The following is a 22,391-nucleotide window of genomic DNA, read 5'->3' on the forward strand; positions in this document are numbered from 1 at the left end:
ATCTTCCCATTTAGATCGCCACACAACTCTTATTTTGCCTCTGTCTCTGCTCCCACTTCATCAAAACCCCTTCTTGCTCCACACTCCACTTTGGGCCTTCGTTCATGCTATTTCATATGGTGAATACAGAACAGCTTCCCTTTTCAAATATTCCAGTTGCTTTCCTTTTGCTTCAGGAAAGCCTTCCTCAAAAACAACTTATTTCACAGACATCCTACCTTAATCTCCTTACTGACAACTTGTCCATAATGTCTTGGTTCTAACGTTGTCTCATGTATCATATGTATTTGAGGCAGACTGCACGATCTTTGGGGCAGCAGGACTTTGTTTTCTTATACAGTATGTTTTGCAAAGCTCCATGAGCAGCATGCTTTAAGGGGTGAGAACAAGCAGAGCCTAGTGCTTCTGCTACTTCAATTCTGGCAAACAAGTTTCAAACTTCAAACTTGTTTGCTGGAAGTTATATTTAGGCATCTAGATAAACATGGCCTCACTTTAACAGGTGCTGAACACAGCATCACCTTTAGATTTCAGTGGGAATTGTGGATACTCCAGCCAGTTATTCTGGGTGCTTAACATCAGGCACCTGAGTTTGAACATTAGGGCATGTGTATACACCCCTATCCCGATAGCACGACCCGATATAACAGGAATTCGGATATAACGCGGCAAAGCAGCAGGAGGCCCTGGGCCCTTTAAAGCACCACCTGAGCCCTGCTGCTTTACAGCGTTATATCTGAATTTGTGTGGAGCCCTGGGCCCTTTAAATCCCTGCCTGAGCCCGGATTTAAAGGGCCAGAGGTTCCAGTCACTATGGGGAGCCACGGGCCCTTTAAATCCCGGCCTGAGCCCCGCAGCCAGAGTGCCGACAGTGATTTAAAGGGCTCGGGGCTCCCCACAGCGACTGGAGCCCCGAGCCCTTTAAATCACCACAGGGGAAGCTGTAGAGGAAGCTGGTGCAGTCCGGCACAGCGTACCGGCTCTTGCCAGTACGCAGTACCAGATCAAACCCAATATAACGCGGTCTCACCTATAAGGCGGTGAGATTTTTTGGCTCCCGAGAACCGTGTTATATCGGGGTAGAGGTGTACTTGCAGTGTTACCTAACTAATAATAAATGGCCAGATTTTAACCTGCTCTTATATAACTGCACAGGGTACATAAAGTCACACAGAGCTTACCTGGATTAAGAATCCAAGCACAGGGAACAGAGAAGGCTGCACAGAGCTGCTATTCCCCTAATGACAGGTGGGTGCGGTGGAGAGTAGATAGAGCCTTGATCTGCCCCCACAGAGCTGAACAAGTTGCATCATGTAAAGGTCTATAACAATTAACTTCCCCCTTTGAGAAAGGAAGGGGAAAACAGGACAGGATTTGTAACTGACAGCTACCCAGGGCTCTTCCTGTACTGGCACAGGTAGGCTCTGCCTCTTATCAAACATTAGGTGCAAAGACAATCTAGACCAAAGTAACTATCGCACCTTAACTCATCTGCTGCACTGGGGGATTGAATGTCCATTCCTACGTCTTTCAGCAGTGTAGTTCAGTTTTCTGCAAATGGCTCAAATCCACTGTGAACCTCTTTCACAAATTAACACCACAGATACAAAACTGTGATTCAGAATTAACAGCTGGGGGATCACTTAATCCGACAGGAGTGTGATTTTATTTACAGTTTAAGTAGCAGAAGCACTAGGCTCTGTTTTGTTGTTCTCACCCCTCAAAGCATGCTGCTCATGAGAGAAAACAGATCTGGAAAAAGACAGCCGATCCCAAATGAGTGCACGACCTGAGCCCATACAATCCATGTACATGGACGTTTCCATACTTTATTACTATATCAATTCAATTATTGATGTAGAAAAACAGAGGGCTGTTTTGTACCTCAGTGTAACTCTAGAATCAAATTAAGATTTGGTCACCTTAAGATTCATAAGAGTTTAATTAAACATCCTTTCCTCCCTCAAGCAGGCTCCCCAGCCTTTGCAGGAATCCTTCTAGAGCACCAAGTCTGTCAATATGCACTCGGATAACTGCTGTCTTCAGATATTGCAAGTTCTAGGACTTTTCAAAGGTCAGCTTGAAGTATTATTTTCTGGGACACTAGTGACCCATGAAAGCTCAGCTGCATATAGGGTTGCCAGGTGTCCAGTTTTCGATCGGAACGCCCGGTCCAAAAGGGACCCTGGCAGCTCCGGTCGGTGTGCAGCGAGGTCTCCCAGGGGCTGCAGGATCCAGCGGCCGCTTCCTGGGAGCTATGGTAAGTGTCACTGGACCTCTCCACCCCACCCCTCTGCCCCAGCAGCGAGGGGGGATGGAGTGAGTGGGGAGTGGGGCCTCAGAGAAGGGTTGGGGCAGGGGTGTTTGGTTTCATGTGATTAGAAAGTTGGCAACCCTACCTGCATACAGAATAGTTGTTTAAATGAAAAGTCAGTAGGAGCTTTAATTTTGCACTTTTGAAATATTTTGTATGGTTTATTTTGTTTTATCATTCAGTGTATTCTCCTTACTTCTCCAACTCCTTTGGGACTTTTGCTTCCCTTCATGCTGTACATCTGCTGAGTGTCCATCCCATTATGTAGCAAAACATTCATGTTAGTGAATCCTCATTTCATGCAAATTCACCCAAGGACCACCTATTGCCCTGTCTTGCTTAAACAATGTAGAACTCACTCTAATGAAGGAGGAATAAGGTCCTTTGTATTGACACATAGATCATTCAGTGAGTAGACTGCCAGTTTAGGTCCTGATTTAGCACCTCACTTAGGCATGCACTTAAAGTTAAGGACATTCTTAAGTGCTTTGCTGAATTAGACCCTTAATGAACACTATAATTCAGAAGCTGCAAAATATCACCAAGTGAGACGCTGAAGGCTACAGCTAATTTGTACAAAATGCTTCTGTTTGCAGTTGTGTTTGTATTTAGGATTGGAGGTATAGCTATTGTTATGCACACTAATGGGTACATCTTCAACACAACGAACAAGAATTTAACTGCACGTGTTCAGTTAACATTAATGAACTCTATGGAGCACAATCCCTGTGTCGCATGCTAAAAATGTCCTTCTGTGTAAATGTTTCATGTCTAATGTATGTAATTCTAGGCTACTAGTTAAGGAAAGAAATACACAGCTGTCATTCTTTCCTGCTGTAATAATAATTATAAACAAAAGTAAATCTATAATCCATGTAAAAGGTTTAACTTGATGTTTTCTTCCCGTAAGGTTCTTGAGCTGGTGAGAGTTTAAAACAAAACAAAACAAACAAAATCAACCAGTCATTTAACAGGAGGCAGCTAAATTTTAAAGGCAATGAGCTTAAATGACCTGGGTATCTGTTTAAAATCTCCCCTATAAAGTAATTTATTTAATTAAAATGGAGTTTTTGCCTGTCTCTAGCTAGTTGTAAAGAATAATGTGTATATTCACTGCACAAGGCTGCAAACTGATATATAATACATATTGCAAAATGTAGTTTACTTACTATAATAGAAATTAAAATTGGTAATCGTATAACCCACCAAGGACCACTGTGATCATTTGTATCCCAGCAGCTATAAAAAGAGTAAAAGGGAAAATTATATTAATACTAATTTTATTTGGCAAGCGAGGTATGTGAAGACAAGTGTTTTGGATTTACATGTCAAAACAAAAGTCTTGTGAATTCTAAGCAATAGAATTTGATATTCTCCTGCTTTTATTTTTATTTTCACTGGATTTTAATGTGCATATTCAAATCAATTAAAACAGAACAGTGTCAGAAGAAACCCAGGCAGATACCCCGGAGGGACTCTCAAGTTTAGTTTCACTCTTTATGTCATGACACTTTTCCAATAAGAGCTTAGCTACAGGCAGCAGAATGATCTGACATAACTGATAGATGAAATTAAAAGGATATAATTTACTGCTGGACTATTTGGGTTACAGATGAGTGGAACTGGTTTGGGAAATATGAAGAATAAGCCTGAAACTTTATCTGAAAAATTGGACTTTTATTTCCCCTTTAAATAATTTGTTCACAGTTTTCCACCCCAAGCCATTTTACCCTTCAATGACCATCTGACTTTACAGTCAGTCATTCTCAGTGCCCACAGCCCCTATTGACTTTAGTATGTATTCAACACATATGAAGAAGCAGAGCTTAAAACTTCTGAGAGAATAGAAGCTACAAGTGATAAACCCTTAAATAGGAAAAAGATTTAATAGTTTGTATGTGTCCAACTGTGGTGACTATAGCAAGGTATCAGTTTAAGAATGGCATCACTTTCAGTTTATTTTTTTAGAGGTATTGCAGATAGGTTCCCTGAGAAGTGAGGAATAACCCATCATCTGTACCAACTATTGCAGATGCCACAGACAAGAGTTTCTAAGTCAACTAGAGCCTAATCCTATGAGGTGCTCTGCACCCACCACTACCAGGGATGTTAGTAGGAGTTGAGAGTGCTTAGTACTTTGCAAGATAGCACCATTAATGGTGCCATCTGCTTCTCTAAAAGTCAAATACTGGCCTTGGATGCAGATGCTCTCACTGAATTTAACAGGAACCATATATGCACCACAGAGGGCAGTATTTGGCCATAAACTATTTAACTTCGTCCCCGTCAGAGCTTTCAGACTGGATGCATCTATAAAACTGCATGCTGAATAACTTCTGAACACCTGTCACTCAACTGGCACCTCTGAGATATTGCAGTCCTCTGCTATTTACCTCCTTCAAAACAGCAAATTATCCCTGTGCAAGCCATGCAATCCCAGGGGAAGACCTGCTGTAGTTCAAGTTTGAAGCATAAAGTTTACATCCTCCTAGCTACTTACCCAGTGTCCTCTAAATAGATCCTTGTCACTGTCCACAAGATGATGAATATTGTAGGAATTCCTAAGAAATTATAGTTTGTTATAGCAAATGATTGTAAAAATCTATGAACTGAAACCCCTTACCCCTCTTGTAACCATCTACTACTAGAATATACAAGGTCTGGCATGAGGCAAAATGCAGCACATGGAATAACAAAGTGTAGCTGTAGCTGCAGAGTGGGGACCAGCAGCAGGGTGCAAACAATTCCTATCCATCTCCCAGTGAAGACAAGCACAAGGAATGATTACAGATGAGTGCATTTATTTCTTACAGAACATACAAAGGGTGTGCACCCCTCAGCCTCCTGAGTGTGACCCTTGGGGATATAAATGTTACACATCCCTGGTCTAAATGAAGATAAATATTAGGAGTGAAATTTGACATGCAAATCATTTTACAAAAAGGCATTCACACACACTGGTTCACTCCCATTTCCCAGCTACACCCAAGTATATTTTTATGATCAGTTTCTAATGGCTTCACATGTATAAAACCTCCCTTTGGCTCTTGGGTATGAAAGGAATTAGCGTGTAAAAATGAAACAAAAATATTTATAATATGTTGGAAATTATATTAAATATACAGAATAAGGGACTGGCTGGCACAAGGAGTTACTGGGTCCAACTTTCACTGTCGGAGAGTTGAATTCAAATCCCATTTTACATAACTGTGAAAATGAATTTAGTGGCCTCATCTTATATCGTACCCATGCACATCACATCATCACAGTGTTTGGCACTCTTTGCAGTTCCAGAGATGTTCAGCAAAGACAGAGCCATTTCTCTGGCAAGTGTCTAAGGTGAACTGGCAGCAATGTGCAGGATAGCGTTCATAGTGTCTTCCTGTATAATGAAGGATATGCAAGTGCTTCTAACCCCGCATTCGCACTGAAGGCATTAAAGTCACTCCTGACTTTTAAAGAACACAGTGAACATGAGGGGCCTGATTCATCACTGAATCCGAGCTCCCTTCAGACACAGGAGCTGGGCATGTGAGAGGGAAGGAAAATGGTGGCTTTGCACTTCTCTTATTCTGAGGTCAATCAGCCCCTGATACTGATTAGGATAACCTCAAGGCTGCCTTAACTTGTGTCCAGTTGCCGATAGTTTCCAGGGGGCATTCAGGTCTGTGGGAATATTTGAGAAAACAGAAGTGTTCTGCACATATCCACTTTTTCCTGGCCATGCCTTCTACATAGTCACTGTGCAGTGGCCTGTGAGGGAGTGGCATGGAGCCTTTGTGCCAGCTCTACATCCTTTTATGCCAGAACAATTTCTTGGTGGCTAGATTTGCATTATGGAACAGAATAAAGGGGTTGTCTTAGCCTGTGGAATCAGGCCCAGGGACGGTAGCTGTCTAATAGGAGATAATGTTATCTCAGTGGGAAACACTGAGCCTGACCCATTCATAGCTGAAAATAAGAATAAAATATGTATATATTTAAGTACTTACCCCAGCCAATCAAAAGATAGGCTGTGAAATGTCTGTTAGGAGAGAATATTACCACAAGGAGGATGTGGAGGTAAAGTCCTTCAACTAAGAGCCAGTAAAAGTTTGCCATAACACAATATTGGAAAAATACCAAACTAGCCTTGCAGCCAACCTGAAGTGTTACAAACAAACAAAGATTAAACTTCTTGCAAAGAAAATGCAGTAATATTTTGTTACAAACATTTTTCTACAGACTCAAGCTCTCAACATATTATGTTCCCTTATCTCTCTTTTATGTCAATTGCTCATGTACAATATGTAGAAAATTTCTTTTTCAATGGCCCCTAGAAATAAGGTGATGCGTTTAAAGTATAAAGAATGCTTATACAAAGGAATGTAGTTAGCCAAAACTTTATTTCTATAGCTTCCTTGCAGCCAATTTACTCAGAAACCTTGAAATCATCATGACATGAACATTAAAAAAGGCAGATATGAAAGACCATCAATTAGATAATAAACACATATAACTTTATAAGTTTTCCTAAGTTTCCTAGAGGTTTTAATTTGTTAGAAAAATAACAAAAAATTGACTATTTGAATTTTCAAAGGTCAAAGTGAAAAATCCAGAATTAGGTACTGAATGCAGTCCCACTGGTCAAGATGTAAGGATATTTAGAAAATAAAAATTTGACTGTACCATCAAAATTCCCCCCCACTCACTGTGAAATTCTCTAGTGTTCCCGACTTGTTAAAGACAACCAGAATGCATCACTCCATTATGATCTCTGTAACTTACAGCCTGTGTGGTGTTTTTCAGAATATACCGTTCTAAGAGATATCTGATGGTACAAGGAAGAGTACAGAGGATTTCACACAGGGGAAAATGTAACTTTTAAAATGTAAATTAAATTTGGTTTGATGCTTAATGCTCGGGATTGCATTTGGGTCAGAAGAGTTTATCTTGACTCAAAGTCATGATACACTTTCTGTTTGTTTACTCCTCTTTGGCCTCTTTTGCCCTCCTTCTTGAAGTTAGGTCTGTAGCTGAGGCAGCTCCCAGCCAATGAAAAGATGCCACCAGCCAGCCAAATTGTGTAAAAAAGTTATTCAGTTTTAGAACCTCTTCCAATTCTTTATAAACGGTTCATTTTAAAAGAGCTGTGCCAAGAGCACAAATAGCTCTGTGGAATGCATAAACACGATGTGAGAGTCAAACTCTCCAAGCCGTTACGCAGCTAAACCAGGGTTCAGATAGTGTAAGAAACAGCAGCTATTCCAAGCAACATCAGATCATCTGAACAAAAATGCAACAGAAATTAGGGAACAGCACATTGATCTGGACCAGTCCAACTGCAAGAGTATCCAGCTGCAACCAAGAGTCACTGCAGGACAAAAAAAGAAACAACTTGGGTGCATACAGGCATGATCAGGGCCAAGAGCCTAATCCTGCAAGGTTTTGAGCATTCTTGACTCCCTGAGATGTCAATCCAAGTGATCTGTTTACAATGATTTTACCATGCTAGTATTAAGTATTTCTTTAGTGAGAGTGTTTCAGTTGACAGATCATGTACATATAGCTTAAGAGTCACTTGGAAAAGCTTTGCACTATGGAAGAATGTACCTTTATCAATACAAAAATATTGCACTGCATTTTTCTTCAGTTTTTTCTATACGCTAAATTTAGCCACAATGGGCAGGGGAAAAGCACTGTAAATTAAATTCTCAGAGGTCTTCAGCAGTGTCTGCAGATTTATTTTGCAGCAGTTCTGCTCCAAACCAAGGAGATGGGGATACTCTATACCGGTGTCTTCCAAACTTTTTTCTTCTGGTGACCCAGTTAAAGAAAATTGTTGATGCTCATGACACAACGGAGCTGGGGCAGAGGGTTGGAGTGCGGGGGTGAGGACTGCGAGGTAGGGCCAGGAATGAGGGGTTCAGTGTGTGGGAGGTGGCTCTGGGCTGGGGCTTGGTGTGGGGCTGGAGATGGGTTGGGTACGGGAGAGGGTCAGGGTTCTGGGCTTGGGTTGGGGCTGGAGATGAGGGGTTTGGGGTGCAGGAATGGGATCTGGGTTTGGGAGGGCTCAGGGCTGGGGCAGGGGATTGGGGCGTGGGGTTGGGGCATGGACTTACCTCTGGTGGCTTCCGGTCAGTGGCGCAGTCAGGGTGCAGAGGCAGGCTTCCTGCCTGTCCTGGCACTGCGGACTCTGCTGCGCCCCAGAAGCAGCGAACAGCAGGTCTGGCTCCTAGGCAGAAGCGTGCAAGCAGCTCCACGTAGCTCTCGCTTGCAGGCACCACCCCATCCAGCTCTCATTGGTCGTGCCCCACGGTCCCTCTGCCTATGAGCTGGACCTGCTGCTGGCTGCTTCCGTGCAGCACGGTGTCAGAACAGGTAGGGACTACTTGTTTTTACTGGCCGGCCCCCAGGGTCCCTAGGTGCTGAGCAAGGTGACCCAGTACTGGGTCATGACCTGACCTTTGAAAGCCACTGCTCTGTACAATGGTATGTGATATACACATCTACCTCGATATAACGCTGTCCTCGGGAGCCAAAAAATCTTACCGTGTTATAGGTGAAACCGCATTATATCGAACTTGCTTTGATCTGCTGGAGTGTGCAGCCTCCCCCACCCCCCCGGAGCGCTGCTTTACTGCGTTATATGCAAATTCATGTTATATCAGGTCGCGTTATATCGGGGTAGAAGTGTACCATTTAACTGTTCAACCTTCTCAATCTCTGAGATTTTGCAACCCTGTATACTGTGTTAATGCCTTATCTCTACTGTGCCATATGGTTTGCCAAGAATGCAGATGACAGCCCTCCATCACCTACTGGGCACGCGGTTCGGCTGCTAGAGCCCTCTTTCTCTCCTACAAATACCCACTCAGTCTCTTATTGTTCTCTCTCCCTTAATGCCCCTCCTCCAACTCCGATGTTCTCAGAACATCTAACCTTCCCCATTTCCCAGCTGATGTATCTTCCACTTCTAACCTCTACCTGACTTACCCTACCTCCTTGCTGTCATATTTATCCCAGGCCATGGCTGCTTCTGTTTTTTGATAGCTGAAATTCTTCTGAATTTGCCTGAATATGCAAAGCTGCATTAGGTCAACTCCCAGCTCTTCCACTCCCTTTCTTCTCCTGCAGTTGCATCCGAATTCTACCTGCCACTAGTTCTCTCACAGCTCCCTCCACTGACAACTTAGTGTTCCCAAAAATTCACAAGGGATGCAGAGGTGGAGAGGGTTAAAAGGTAAAAAGAGTTTCATTACCCATGACGACTGATCCTCTGAACAGTGAGCTGTGTTGGAACTGGAATAAAGAATATCATCCTTGACTAAAACAGAGATTGCTCTTAGAATGAAAGAGAGGAACAAGTTCAGATGGATGTAGTTCCGTGTGCAGTGAAGTTTTCTACATTAAAGAAGAGATTTAAAAAAAAAAAGCATTTTAGTTTCCGGGATGGAAAGGATGTCATATAGTCTTTTGATTATTTTTCAACTGTTTCTTAGTGAAATGAACCCGTAGTGAGTACCTTTGTCTGTGATCTCTATGTATGACCCTTTCAACGTTTAAAAAAAAACAACTGACCAGTGAATACAATTAAGGCAACTTTGACACCTTTTCAGTGTCACAGATTAAAAGGCCCTGCTGCCATTTTCTCCACATATTACCATGAAGAATATATAATAAAGGTGATTTTTCATTTTCTATTTTTGGTGTGCTCTAGCTTTTGTCTTCTAGATTACCAGTTAAAAGCCTAGTTCTTCTGGCTAAGTTTCTGAAATACCTCTTCCTAATGTATTCTTGCTGAGTTTTTCTGTCTTTAATTCCAATATTTTGATTCATAAAGCGTGCACATCATGGGATGCAGGTGCATGTACAAACAATTTAGAAATAGTGTACATACAAAAATATAAATTGGCCTGCACTTCCTTCCAGTCCATCAGGACTTAAAACCTCTACTCTTTAATCCACTTGCTCTGTGAAAGCTTGGGAAACAGATGAGGTTTTCAGTGTGCCAGGAAAATCAACAAACTCTAGTGGGAAGTAGGTTCTGGAGGGAAGAACCTATCACCTGAAACACCCTTCCTCCAGCACATTGTCTTTTAATGCAGTGTTTATCCTAGCTGATCTCACTAAACAGCAAAGGAGAGAGGGAATCTATAAGGCAGACAGGAACCAAACCACTCAGGATTTTATCAGTATCATAGAGCTCCAGTATCATAGAATATCAGGGTTGGAAGGGACCTCAGGAGGTCATCTAGCCCAACCCCCTGCTCAAAGCAGGACCAATCCCCAGACAGATTTTTACCCCAGTTCCTGAAATGGCCCCCTCAAGGATTGAACTCACAACCCTGGGTTTAGCAGGCCAATGCTCAAGTAAAAAGCAACACCTTGAACTGCAGCTGGAAACTGCTACAGATCAGAGAATATTGTTGTTATTGAAGGAATGCAGACAGAATAGAATTTTATGGCAGGTTACTGCATTTTGTGCTGCCTGAAGCTTCTGAGTGGTCTTCTGGCATAGACTTATGCAAAGAGCATCAAATAACCCATTCAGGAGGTGACAAAAGCATGGGTAATTGTGGTCAGCTCTGCATCTGAGAGAAGAAGTCATAACCTTCTAGCGTGGCAGAGATGCAAAATGAATTTTTGGTCTATTTAGCAAAGGACATAATCCCATGATTAACTTTAAAACACTTGCTCAACTTCCATTGACTTCAATGGCTGTACATATGCTTAAGAGCTTTGCTGATGCAGGGCCTGAGACATCCAAAAGCAGCTGAGGGTCCATCGCTATTATGGTACATAGCTTAATACATCCCTATGAAACCCAAGGTCACATTCCAGGGAAGAATGGACATCTATTTATTTTCCTTGGATAATTAATAGGAACAACATGTTTCTCTCTCATGCTGGATTTGAAAGAATAAAAGTCTAATCCTGCCAGGAGCTAGGTGCTCCTGAGAGATGCTGTACTCTTGCAGTTCAGTGAAAATGATAAGCGCTCAGGGCCCTTACTATAGTGATAGTTGCTAGATTTCTGCATGTGTAGAAATCTGCTTATATGCAAATAGCAGCAAAGTCAGATATACAAAAAGTCTTATACATAGCAGAAATAGCAAATCTTGATATTACCACAAAATGAAATTTTTAAAAACATTTTGTTTTGGGTCAGTTGAAATGTTTCATTTTGATTTTAACTGTTTAAAAATTGTGTAAGAGGCAGTGTGGTATAATGGACAGAGCATTGGACTGGGGGATGTAGATTCTATTCTCACCTCTGACACTGGCCTGCTGGGCAACCTTGTGTCTTTTCTCCTCCCTGTGCCTCAGTTTCCACATCTGTAAAATGGGGCAATGATATTAACCTCAATTGTAAAGTGCTTTGAAATCAATTGCTGAAAAGTGCTGCATCAGAATGAGGTATTATTATTATTTCAAAATGAAAAGTAGTTTTGAAATGAAAAGTTGAAATGTTTTGTTCCAATAAGGTCATTTTGATATTTTTTCTCATCAAAATTGAAACATTCCTGTGGAGCATTTTTATTTGGACAAATCAGCATTTTCTGATGAAAAACACTGTCAGAAAATGTTCAACCAATTCTAATCATAATGTTCATACAAAGTGTCACTTGGGATGAAAAAATCTTGACATTTGAAAAATGGGGACAATTTTGAATAGCAAGAGGATCTAGGAAGCTCAGTGTCTCTGGCTGGCAACTTAGGATTAAAAAAAATCTATCAAAGAGATATGCCAGGGTCATAATTCCTTTCCTGTGAAATACTTCAGAATCTGCCCTTTGGTGGGAAAAAAGTAGTCAGAATCCAGATTAGGTCTCTGCACTGATTGAAAACAAGGGTCAAATTTATTCCCAACTCTGCAAGTACATGAAAGAAGTTTCAATTTTAATAAAAGAGTGTACAAGAGAACCTTGCAACTGTGCGAAACAAAATTTCCTTTTCTTATCTAATTGCCCTAATTTTAGCATGACTAGTCATAAATAGTGGCCAGTAGATTAAATAAAGATCAGAAAGCACTGAAGTTGTGTCAGTACTGCTATTCATAATTCCTCAATATGTGCTAGACTAGAAAGGGAAAGCAAACATAGCCAGCTAAATGAGAGGTTTTATATATTTGTCATACATACATAAAGCATCCACAGTTAAATTGAACTCCTTCCACTCAGAACTTTGTTTCATAAAATAATGGTGTACATGTTCATGGATAAATGCTGTAGATTTTGAGCAGAGCACATCCAATTCCATTGATACAGTTGTGTGCATCAATGCACAGTTTAAAAAAAATCCTATGTATTACTAACATCAAAAATTCAAATTTTAATCCTGTTGGATGAAGTTAGAATTTTGTTTTTTTTGGTTGCTTTAGTAACTTTTAATTTTTAACTCACTAGTGTAATTGCCTGAAATTCCTCCCAGGAATTTCATTTGAAGAAGTTATTCTTTACTCCTCCTCTTAAACACTATTGTATAGGCTGGATGGCTTCACCCCAAAGATGGATGTATTTGCATGGATCCTTATATACACTGCATTGGTACTTTCTATAAAGCACCTTGGGATCCTTCCAGACAACAACTGCCTCTTCAATATAAATATAAATAGCTAACACAGGTGTTTTCAGCTATTCTGATCCTGGAGAATGGGAAATGGAGCCGTTCACTACCTATCCTTGGATCACTCCCTCACAAGATATAGGTTTTTAAAGGCATTTGGGTCATTTACAGATTCTCAAACCAATATTCCCAAGTGTGATTTATCATTGAGGACGCATTAATTAGGTAGAAGGGAGGGGGATTGAAATTCTAAAAATATCCCCACTTCCCAAAGAACAATCCCAATGTATACAATGCCCCATTTTGTCAATACTGTGTGAATGAAGAGTGCCCGCATGCACACACACAGAGGTTTGTGCTCATTTCCATTGCTGGTGACAGACACTGTCTCCCAGGGGACTAGCTTTCCTCAAATAAGCATTTATTTGTTCCCTGCATGGGAAACTATCACCCTCTCTTTGACCTGCCTTTTTTGGGTGACAGTTTTGAGGAGTCCGTGATAAGGCTTGCACTGATGTCCACTGGATTCCTTATTTTCTACCTTCTAGCGACGGACATAAGTCAGAAGTCTATGCTAGAGTCCTTCACACGCATTAATAGCCCTTGACAGTGCTGATTACAAGGTGGTGTTGATTTGCTTGCAGACCTTAACTAGGATAGAGGAGATTACTCCTGAAATTGCTCTCTTTGTTCTTTGCAGAAAGACCCCAAAAGATGTTGTTCTTGTGGTAGATTGTGACAGGGTTGGGGCTATGGCACCACCATGCTGCAGATAACATGCAGCTCAACGTCTCTTTTTTGCTGAAGCTGGATGATGCCTTTTCTTAGGTTTCAGTACCTGGTGGAGATTGGGGCATGGATGAAAGAAAGTTGATTGAAGCTTAGTTTGAAGAAGATAAAGGTGATGCTAGTAGGCAGGAGGAGGTGAAACTCTTAGGTAGGCATTTGAAAGTATCTGTCCCCATAATATATTCCTGCCCTTCTTTATTTTGTGAACCAATCTGAATTGCGGGTTACTCTCAGAATCTCTAGTGGTGTCAATGGCCAGAAGAGCGTTTTTCCATCTCCATTTAACGAAAGCAATGTTACTATGGTATTTCTCTTCAATATCTCACCATCTTTGTGACTTTCAGAAATGATTATTGAAGACACTCTATATCAGAACTCACTTGGAGACCATCCAGAAGCTTCACTAGAACATGGCTGCCCACTTGATTGGTGCTGACTGGCTTTCTATTTATTTTCAGGTACAATTCAAGGTGTTGATTTTGATCAATAAAGCCTTAAATGGTTTAGATCTCATCTAATCTTGTGCATGTAGGTTGTACTCTGTATGAATGTCTAAAGTTCCTTGGAATCATCTGATATGAGTGGTGTGAACATAAATTCAAGTTACCAATGCAACTATTATTTGTTATTCAAGTCTTCAAAGTTTAAAAATCATCAATTTTATAAACATCTGAATAGTCATAAAACAGACAAGGATTTAAAAATTAAAAATCTTCGTATTTTCTTGCTTATTTTTGTTCATGTGAGATACTTACCTGAAAAGGCAAAGAATTATACTTCCTGTCGTTAGAGCAATCAGAGATGCACTATGTCCAAGGGTGTAGATTGCCCTCACTAGTACGTAGAAATTAATCTATGAAGAAAAATATATATTCATAAACCACTAGTGATATGTGCAAACAAATGTGTAATAATGTGGCATCGCTTTAAATAGTTAAAAGAATAAAAACCGCATAATTTTCTAACAATGTTTAGTCTGGCTACCAGCTACAGAATTCCTGTGCAAATGTTAAAAATGCTTATTCCCTTACACTCATGTAATACAACACCCCTAAAGAAGTCGTCTCTGATGCAGAAATCAAATGTGGAACTTCTTGATCTTCAAACATCAACTTCCTCAACCAAATAACCCTGCTCCATTTGTAGGTTCGTAAGCCTCAATGTGCTTCAGCCACAAGAGAAAGTGAGATCCACATTTTGTAAGCATGGGTTAGACTTGGAACAGTCTTCCACAACTTCTGCTCCATAGCCCTGATTCAGTAGTCCAGCCTTGCTCAGCAACAGACATAAGAAAGCGCTTAAGTCCCACTGACTCCAAGTGCACATATTTAAATCCTTTGGTAAACTGAGGCCCAAACACTCTTCTTCTCTCTTTTCAAAATTCCTCCTTAAAAGCCCAAAAGCTACTTCTAGAAATCAAAAGCAGCACAAAGGGGATGCACCACTGACCAACCATCATTGTCCCTTAATTTACCATCTAAATATTAATACATGCAATGCTATCAGAAATAAAAAATTCATAAGAGTAATGCCAAAATGTCAGAATTAATCTGCTACTTCTTTTGATGCCTACAATGAAATTGTATTTGTCTCAAATTATTTTCCACTAACGCACTACAAGGTATTAATACTGCAGATGTGATTGATGAGAAACAAATTAATAAACCATTTCTTGTTATCAGATGGAATTACCTGGTCGTTTTTTAACATCAGTGCAGGATGTTGTATCTTATGGAACCAATTTTCAAAGTTAGGCACATGCATTTATGTGCATACATTCTGGGGCCTGTGTTACTAAGGTGCACAAATTCACAATATTTTAAGAATATCATATTTAAGATAATAGGCTAGACTCTCTGCTACTGTAAGTCAGCCTAGCTCCATTTATTTCAATTCACCTATGCCAGTTGAGATTCTGACCTCATATTTCAAAAAGTAAAAGTACGCTGCTTACAACATTTTGTATGTGTCTTAACTTCCATTTGTACAAGATTCTTCATTTGGATTCAGCACTTGTTGAAAATTATACAGAGTTAAACAGAAATATTGCAAAAACTCATCTGGTAGAAAAATGTGTTGTTTTACACCATTTTAAAATTGCTAGAACATAGTGATGAAGGAATAACATTAGGAAGCTGTAATTTTTCCAGAAGAACAGCATTAAAAAGAGGTAATTTTAGTGATCCTGGTTTATGTCAAAATTAGCAGAACAACGTTTAAATCATTTTGCAAGCACAGCATGCATTTGGGCAAATCTAAATTAAATGTTAAATGAAATGAAGTATCTTGCAAATGTGGTATAATAGATATTCTTGAAGTTAAAAACTGAGGGAAACAAATTACCTACATTTAGCAAATAGATCTTAAGGACATTCCAAGCAAATGGCACCAGTCCCTGTTAGCAGCTGTATGAAGGAACATTGGCTAGTTATCTAAAGAGCATGCCCCAATTCCAACACACTACTTCAACAACTAATCAAACACCACCATTCTCCTAATTTCCAAATGGTACAACAGATACTACAAGGGAAATAGATGCCTACTTTTATTTTTGTACTAGATAATGCATAGAAGTGGACTGTCTTGACACTTTTGTAGAACTCCTGACATTTTAGTATTGAGTTAGTTTGTTTTTAAAGTAGCAGTAAAACATTGGAGAGTGTGAAGGGGTACACTCTCACTTTGTGGGAGAGGAGACTAGTAAGCTTTTCTGAGCTCCTTCAGTGCCAATGAGGTGCACCTGTTAGGTTTGCTCTAACTGGAAAGAGGAGGGGAGGGAATCTTAAAGAGATAAAACCCGCCAACGGTGGGTTGGGTTGTGGTGAACAGGAAGCAGAGCACTACACCTCAGAGAGTGATCTGCCGAGAAAGAGACGCTTACAGGCCTTACTGCCCCTGAAACATCACAAACTAGCTGTAAAGCAGGATGCCCCAAGAGAAGGAGGTGCAAGTAGAGCCTAAATAAAGACAGTAGGCCCGCTGATAACCAAGTCCCAAAGGGCTGGCCCCAGAAAGTCTGCCTAAGAGACAGGCCACCTGAGCCATTCTCTTCCTTTACTCTGATCATCCTCTCTCAAAAAGCAGTTTTGCTTGTTTGTTTGGTGTAGAGAACCCCTCATGTGTTACGAACATGGGAAGCACATTATAGAAAACTTGAATTGGGAACCAGTGGAGATGCAGAGGGGTCCCAACCCCTCCCCCACCGAGGCACCAGAGAAAACATGGCCATGGAAATTAGTAAAGGTCCCAGTGGAATAGGAATGATCTTAGGAAGCTTCCCAAATTAAAGGACCAAGGACTGATGATAAACTTTCATTTTAAACTGAAATCCTGGACTTTCAATGGTATAAAATAGATTATTCCTTTTATTGTACTTCATAGGGCCCCAGTCCTACAAATACACACCATTTTGCATAATACCCTTACACTTCTGTGGAGTCCCACTGACTCAATGGGATTCTGTGGCCACAGGAGCCCAGATCTACAAAGGTATGTAGGTGTTGCTCCACTTAGCTCTGCAGCACCTAATCCCCAATAGCCAGTGTCCTAGTAGAACCCCTAGCCCCAAACTAGGTGCCCAGGCTCCTAGGGAGAGTCATGTGCCTAAAAGAAGGGGAAGCTGAGCAGCGAGCTAACTAAACTAGCCAGGAATGAAATGCCAACCTAAAAGAGCTGAGCTAGTACACCTGGTTGACTGGGCAGAGATAGGCACCTCCCTCCACTCAGGATCCTCTGCTGCAACACTCTTCCTCGAGTTAGGCCCCCCTAAGCCAGATCAGCTGCTCAGCTAGCCCATGCTCTAGGAGCTGAAACCATCACTGTTGCCCTAAGTTTCCCTGTGCCCCTGGCTGTCTTTGATGTGGGTGCAGTACTGCTCTCCCCTCTAGCCCCATTGGCAGCCTGTATCCTGTCCTCCAGTGTGGGATCTCACAGGTATCAGATCTTAGACGTGCTTAGAGCATGCCTACAGGATTGGGCCAAGTTGACAAATAGGTATATCTCTCTCTAGTTTGAGAATCCTGCTTGGAGACCTCTCTCCTCCTTTTTGAAATCCACTTCTTTCACAAACCCTCCCATGCTGATCTTATCACAGACAATGTTATCAGGCCTTACAGGGGAAGTTTGTTGGGTGTTTCCTCTTCCACTGAGTTCAACGGTAAGTGGCTCAGGCCAAGAACCTTGTGTTACACACTTCTTGTAAAACACCCTATAAGTAATAGCCAGCGGGAGGGTAACTTTCCTTACGATTCAGAGTACTGTGCAACCAGCACAATCAGGCAGGCCTATGCTATAAAAATATTTAAATTCCTACAATAATATTTAGTCTGTACTAAAAACACTAGCAATTTTATGAAATGTATTCCTGTTGTTATGGTGACTACCTAGCCCGTATTTTTGAGAGCGATCCAGCAGTTTCAGCAAGGATTAGATCTTGAATTTGGACATTTTCTTTCAAACAAATGAAAAGTAGTTATTCTTAAAAGAAACATGTTTGTTACCTCTGAGAACTTATTACTCAAGTGGTTGGCTTCAAGATGAAACTGAATATAGCAAGTATCAGAGGGGTAGCCGTATTAGTCTGGATCTGTAAAAGCAGCAAAGAGTCCTGTGGCACCTTATAGACAAACAGATGTATTGGAGCATGAGCTTTCATAGGTGAATACCCACTTCGTCGGATGTATTCACCCACAAAAGCTTATGCTTCAGTACATCTGTTAGGCCCAGTCCACACTACAACACTCTTTATATCAATACAAAGGGCTCTTTAAATCGATTTCTGTACTCCTCCCCGACGAGAAAAGGAGTAGCGCTAACATTGATATAAACATATCGGATTAGGGTTAGGTGTGGCGCAAAGTGACGTTATGGCCTCCGGGCGTGTCATAAACAGATAGCTAAGGTTAATGTTTCTTTACCTGTAAAGGGTTAACAAAGGAACAACACCTGACCAGAGGACCAATCAGGAAACCAGGATTTTAAAAGCTCAGGGGGGAGGGAATGTTTGGGTGTGGTGTCCTTTGTGTGTGTCTCTTTGTCTGTCTCTCGGCTATGAGAGGGATCTTTTAATCTTCAAAACTTCTGTAATCTCTGTTTCCAAGCTTGTGAGTACAAAGTAGAAAAAGAGACAGAAAGCTTCTATAGTTTTATTGGATTTACATGTATGTATTTTGCTGGATGGTTTAAATTGTATTCTCTTTTTGAATAAGGCTGTTATATTCATATTTCTTTTAAGCATGACCCTGTATATTGTTATATCCTTGATACGAGAGACCCATTTTTATGTCTTTTCTTTCTTTTTTAGTATACAGCTTTTCTTTTTAGAAAACCTGTTGGATTTCTTTCCTAAGTGAGGCTCTAGGGGATAGGAAATCCTGTGCCAGGATTACGGTCTCTCCAAAAAGGGAGCCGGAAACGCTCACTGCCATCTCCACGAACGGAGAATCAAAATGGGCGCGATCCTTGGTTGCTGGGACGTGGTCCGCACCAAAAGGCAGTTTGCCCAGAAACAACTAATGCACCGCGCACAGCCCGGCGGTAATGCCGGGGGTTGAGGCAGCCAGGCTGTCAAGAGCGATGAGTGTCCCGCACAGTGGAAGAAAGGTCTACCGCCGTGGATGGTAGACGAGCTCTACCAACAGCATGGCCGGGGAGCTGGTCGGCACAGGACTCAAACAGCTCGTGAGAGGCCGGAATCGGCGAGGTGCAGGAGCAGGCGGTGCCATCCGGAACAGTTGGGCAGAAAGTGCCCAGAGCGACTCCGACAATGGAGCTGCGCTCTAACGCGGGTGACGAAGGTACCAGGCAGGAGCCCATTGAGTTTCTTGTCCTTCGGGAGAGTGAGCCGGCACGCCACGACTGGGGACTGGGCCGGACGGGAGGATGCTGAGAGCTCTTCGCTGGCACACGGAAACAACAGACCGAAGCATTAGTTCACGTGCCAGAGACGGTGAAACCACGCCGAGGATGTGGAGGATTAGAGTGCCTCCATCAGAGTTGTTTTAAGGCGAAGTCCCGCCTTTTCTAGGTCGGGCTGAACGCCTTACAAAGACGGCACTTGTCCGCAGATGACCGCTCGCCGAGGCACTTTAAAGGAGTCGCGCGGGTCTCCGGTGGGATCGTCGACGGCAGTCGCACAGGGCTTGACAGCCCGGTGACCAGGGCAGGCCCGGGGCCGGGGAGGAGCAAGGGGCGAACCCCCGATCCCTCTTAAACTATACACTAACTCATATACTAACAGTAATTAATAAGATCTAGAGAAAAACATTATACTAAGGAACTAAAGCAAGCGAATCGCTAGGGGAGTGGGTTTATCAGAACGCACTACCACTGTTGAAACGACCTGACACGGGCGTAAAAGAAGGACGCAGGAACGTCGGAGCCGGTCAGGGTATATATCAGCGCGCCATACACCGGCCGCCCAAACTCACGCAGGGGGCGACTGCCACCCACTGCATGTTGCTAGGATTAAAGTTTTCTTTCTCTCCGACGAACAGTGCACGCCCGCGCGCGCCAACACCTAACTGGAAGGATCAGGAGCAGCACTCGAGAAGAAGAAAAGCTTTCTGTTAATCCCATCAAACACTGGAGCCCAAGTTTGTGGCAGTGTTTAAGATTATTCCCGCAGTGATGGCAATGTGCTAAAAGCCCCAGGACGTTCGACCACTTAATAGGATTCTGAAGTCCTAAGATCGCAGTTTTTACACCCAGTTCTTACTAACAGGCAAAAGCTCTATTCATTCCCTTCTAGGTAATCCCCAAGTAAAATCCAGAAGAGCAAGACCTCTGACTTTTCAGATGAGTGCCAGAATGCCAACTAAGAGAGATTAAGGCGTTGTGTCCAGATAGAACAGATTCTGCGTCTCCAGAGGTGTGGCAGAAGCACATCAATGACTTCTTATCCCAACGCGAACACTAAGCATCCGGGTAGGCATGTAAACAAGAACTACTGACACCCCTTCAGCGAACGATGATTCCCAGGAGGTCACATATGTCAACTCACACTCCGATATTTTACCGAGTGCTTTACAACAGACATACACGATAATATATGTCACTAGCACGAGATCATACAAAAAGAAAAGTTCATAATTAGATTGTTTATAATGATCTAGTAGACGACATACACTCGTGCTGAAATGTCACACTAATAGATATTATAGTCCAATTAAATAATTACTTTTATAATGTATATGTAAACAAGAATATAAGCCCACTCGTAAACACCATGCTGGCGAGCACTGTGTAGGTTTATGTCTGATTGTTGAGTAAGTCAAGTTGTTTATTAAGTGAGGTGAAACTTGGGGGGTCGCAACAAAATCAGACTCCTAAAACGTGCAGTAGTCCTGGAAAGAGTTGAGGAAAGGCAGCCTGGTGCTAACTTAGTCTTAGGACCCTGCTATCAACAAAAGCCTGCAGTACCCCCAGACCTGCTTCCATGGATACAAGCACAACTGTGCCTTCCATTGGAAGGCCCTTCACCAATTGCAAAAGGACTGGCAAGTCGCGCACTCACATTTAACTCTCTAACTTTGGACCGAGAGCCACAGAACTGGAGTTTGGACAAGAAAAGTTCCTTCAAGTGGCCCTTCCGCTGGTGCTAGTTCAGGGGTAGGCAACCTACGGCAACGTGTGCCAAAAGCAGCACGAGAAGCTGATTTCAGGTGCACTCAACACGGCCTCTGGATCCCGGCACTGGAGTGGGTCTCTGCATTTAATTAATTAAAGAAGCCTTCTTAAAACATTTAAAAACCTTATTTAACTTTACATACAACAATAGTTAGCAACAATTAATAAGACACAAGACCTTCTAATACGTTAAATTGTATCACTAGGATGCAAAAAACCTTAACTTAGAGTGAATAAAATGAAGACTCGACACAGCACTTCTGAAAAAGGACCTGCGACTCCTGTGCTAGTCTCTCCTGATGACATACCCCAGAGGAAAGGCTCAGCTAATACAGTATACAGCACTCACCGCACATAATAAGAAAGAACTACTAGGTTCTGATATGCAGGCACAATAAACTAAGCTAAGAGACGAGAATAATAACAGTGTGAAATAAAACTTGCTGCAAGAATAATACTGCTCCAAAACAATGTCCATACCTCTCCTCCACCATGTAAAACTTTCCCTTCTTATCTCAGTGACTACATCAGCCCAAGCAGGTAGCATATGCTGCAATGCCAGGAATCAGCAGCTCCGGCCCTTATCCTCTGAGAACTTTTTGGGTACATGTCCAACAATGGCGCACCATGCTCTCACACAGACAAACTGCAGAAGAATTCAGTCACAGAAACCAAAGGACCCTAATTCCTCTTTTCCCACCCATCCTCTGTCCCAAAGTCCACTAACTTATCCCACTCAATCCCTCTCCATCTTTTTCCTACACCTCAAATCAGAACTGCCTGGACCAGGGAGGGTGTAGCTCCATCCAAAGTCCAAAGGAAGTGGAGTTACCAACTGGTTGCAACATCGAAATGAGCGCCCTGGAGAGTGACTGGAAACCACATCTGGAACTGAGTGAGATACAACAAGCCTTGCGAGCACAGAAGTAGGGAGGAGAAACAGTACAACAGAAATGACACACAGGAACATGGAAACGACCAATAAGGGAATGCACCTCACACCGGCAGGCCGGCTAGGCCAATTCCAACAAAGCTCACACACACGAGAGCCACTGAGCGCACAGCTGAAGCAGCACAGTATCCGAGAATCACTAATCATCACGGTCTCAACCAG

The 22,391-nt window shown here is 42.1% G+C and overlaps 1 protein-coding gene across 1 annotated transcript in view; it reads right to left on the reverse strand.

Annotated features, from left to right (window-relative positions):
• VIPR2 (vasoactive intestinal peptide receptor 2) overlaps positions 1 to 22,391 on the reverse strand; it is a 101,452-nt gene that overhangs the window by 15,237 nt on the left and 63,824 nt on the right. Inside the window, exons 5-9 of the mRNA XM_032806343.2 lie at positions 14,407 to 14,504; positions 9,556 to 9,697; positions 6,307 to 6,457; positions 4,815 to 4,875; positions 3,484 to 3,553 (exon numbers count right to left, since the gene is read on the reverse strand). Coding sequence (XP_032662234.1) covers positions 3,484 to 3,553; positions 4,815 to 4,875; positions 6,307 to 6,457; positions 9,556 to 9,697; positions 14,407 to 14,504 — 522 coding nt within the window. The remainder of the gene's footprint in view (positions 1 to 3,483; positions 3,554 to 4,814; positions 4,876 to 6,306; positions 6,458 to 9,555; positions 9,698 to 14,406; positions 14,505 to 22,391) is intronic.

This window comes from Chelonoidis abingdonii, chromosome 2, assembly GCF_003597395.2.
Source record: "Chelonoidis abingdonii isolate Lonesome George chromosome 2, CheloAbing_2.0, whole genome shotgun sequence".
NCBI classification, from domain to species: domain Eukaryota; kingdom Metazoa; phylum Chordata; order Testudines; family Testudinidae; genus Chelonoidis; species Chelonoidis abingdonii.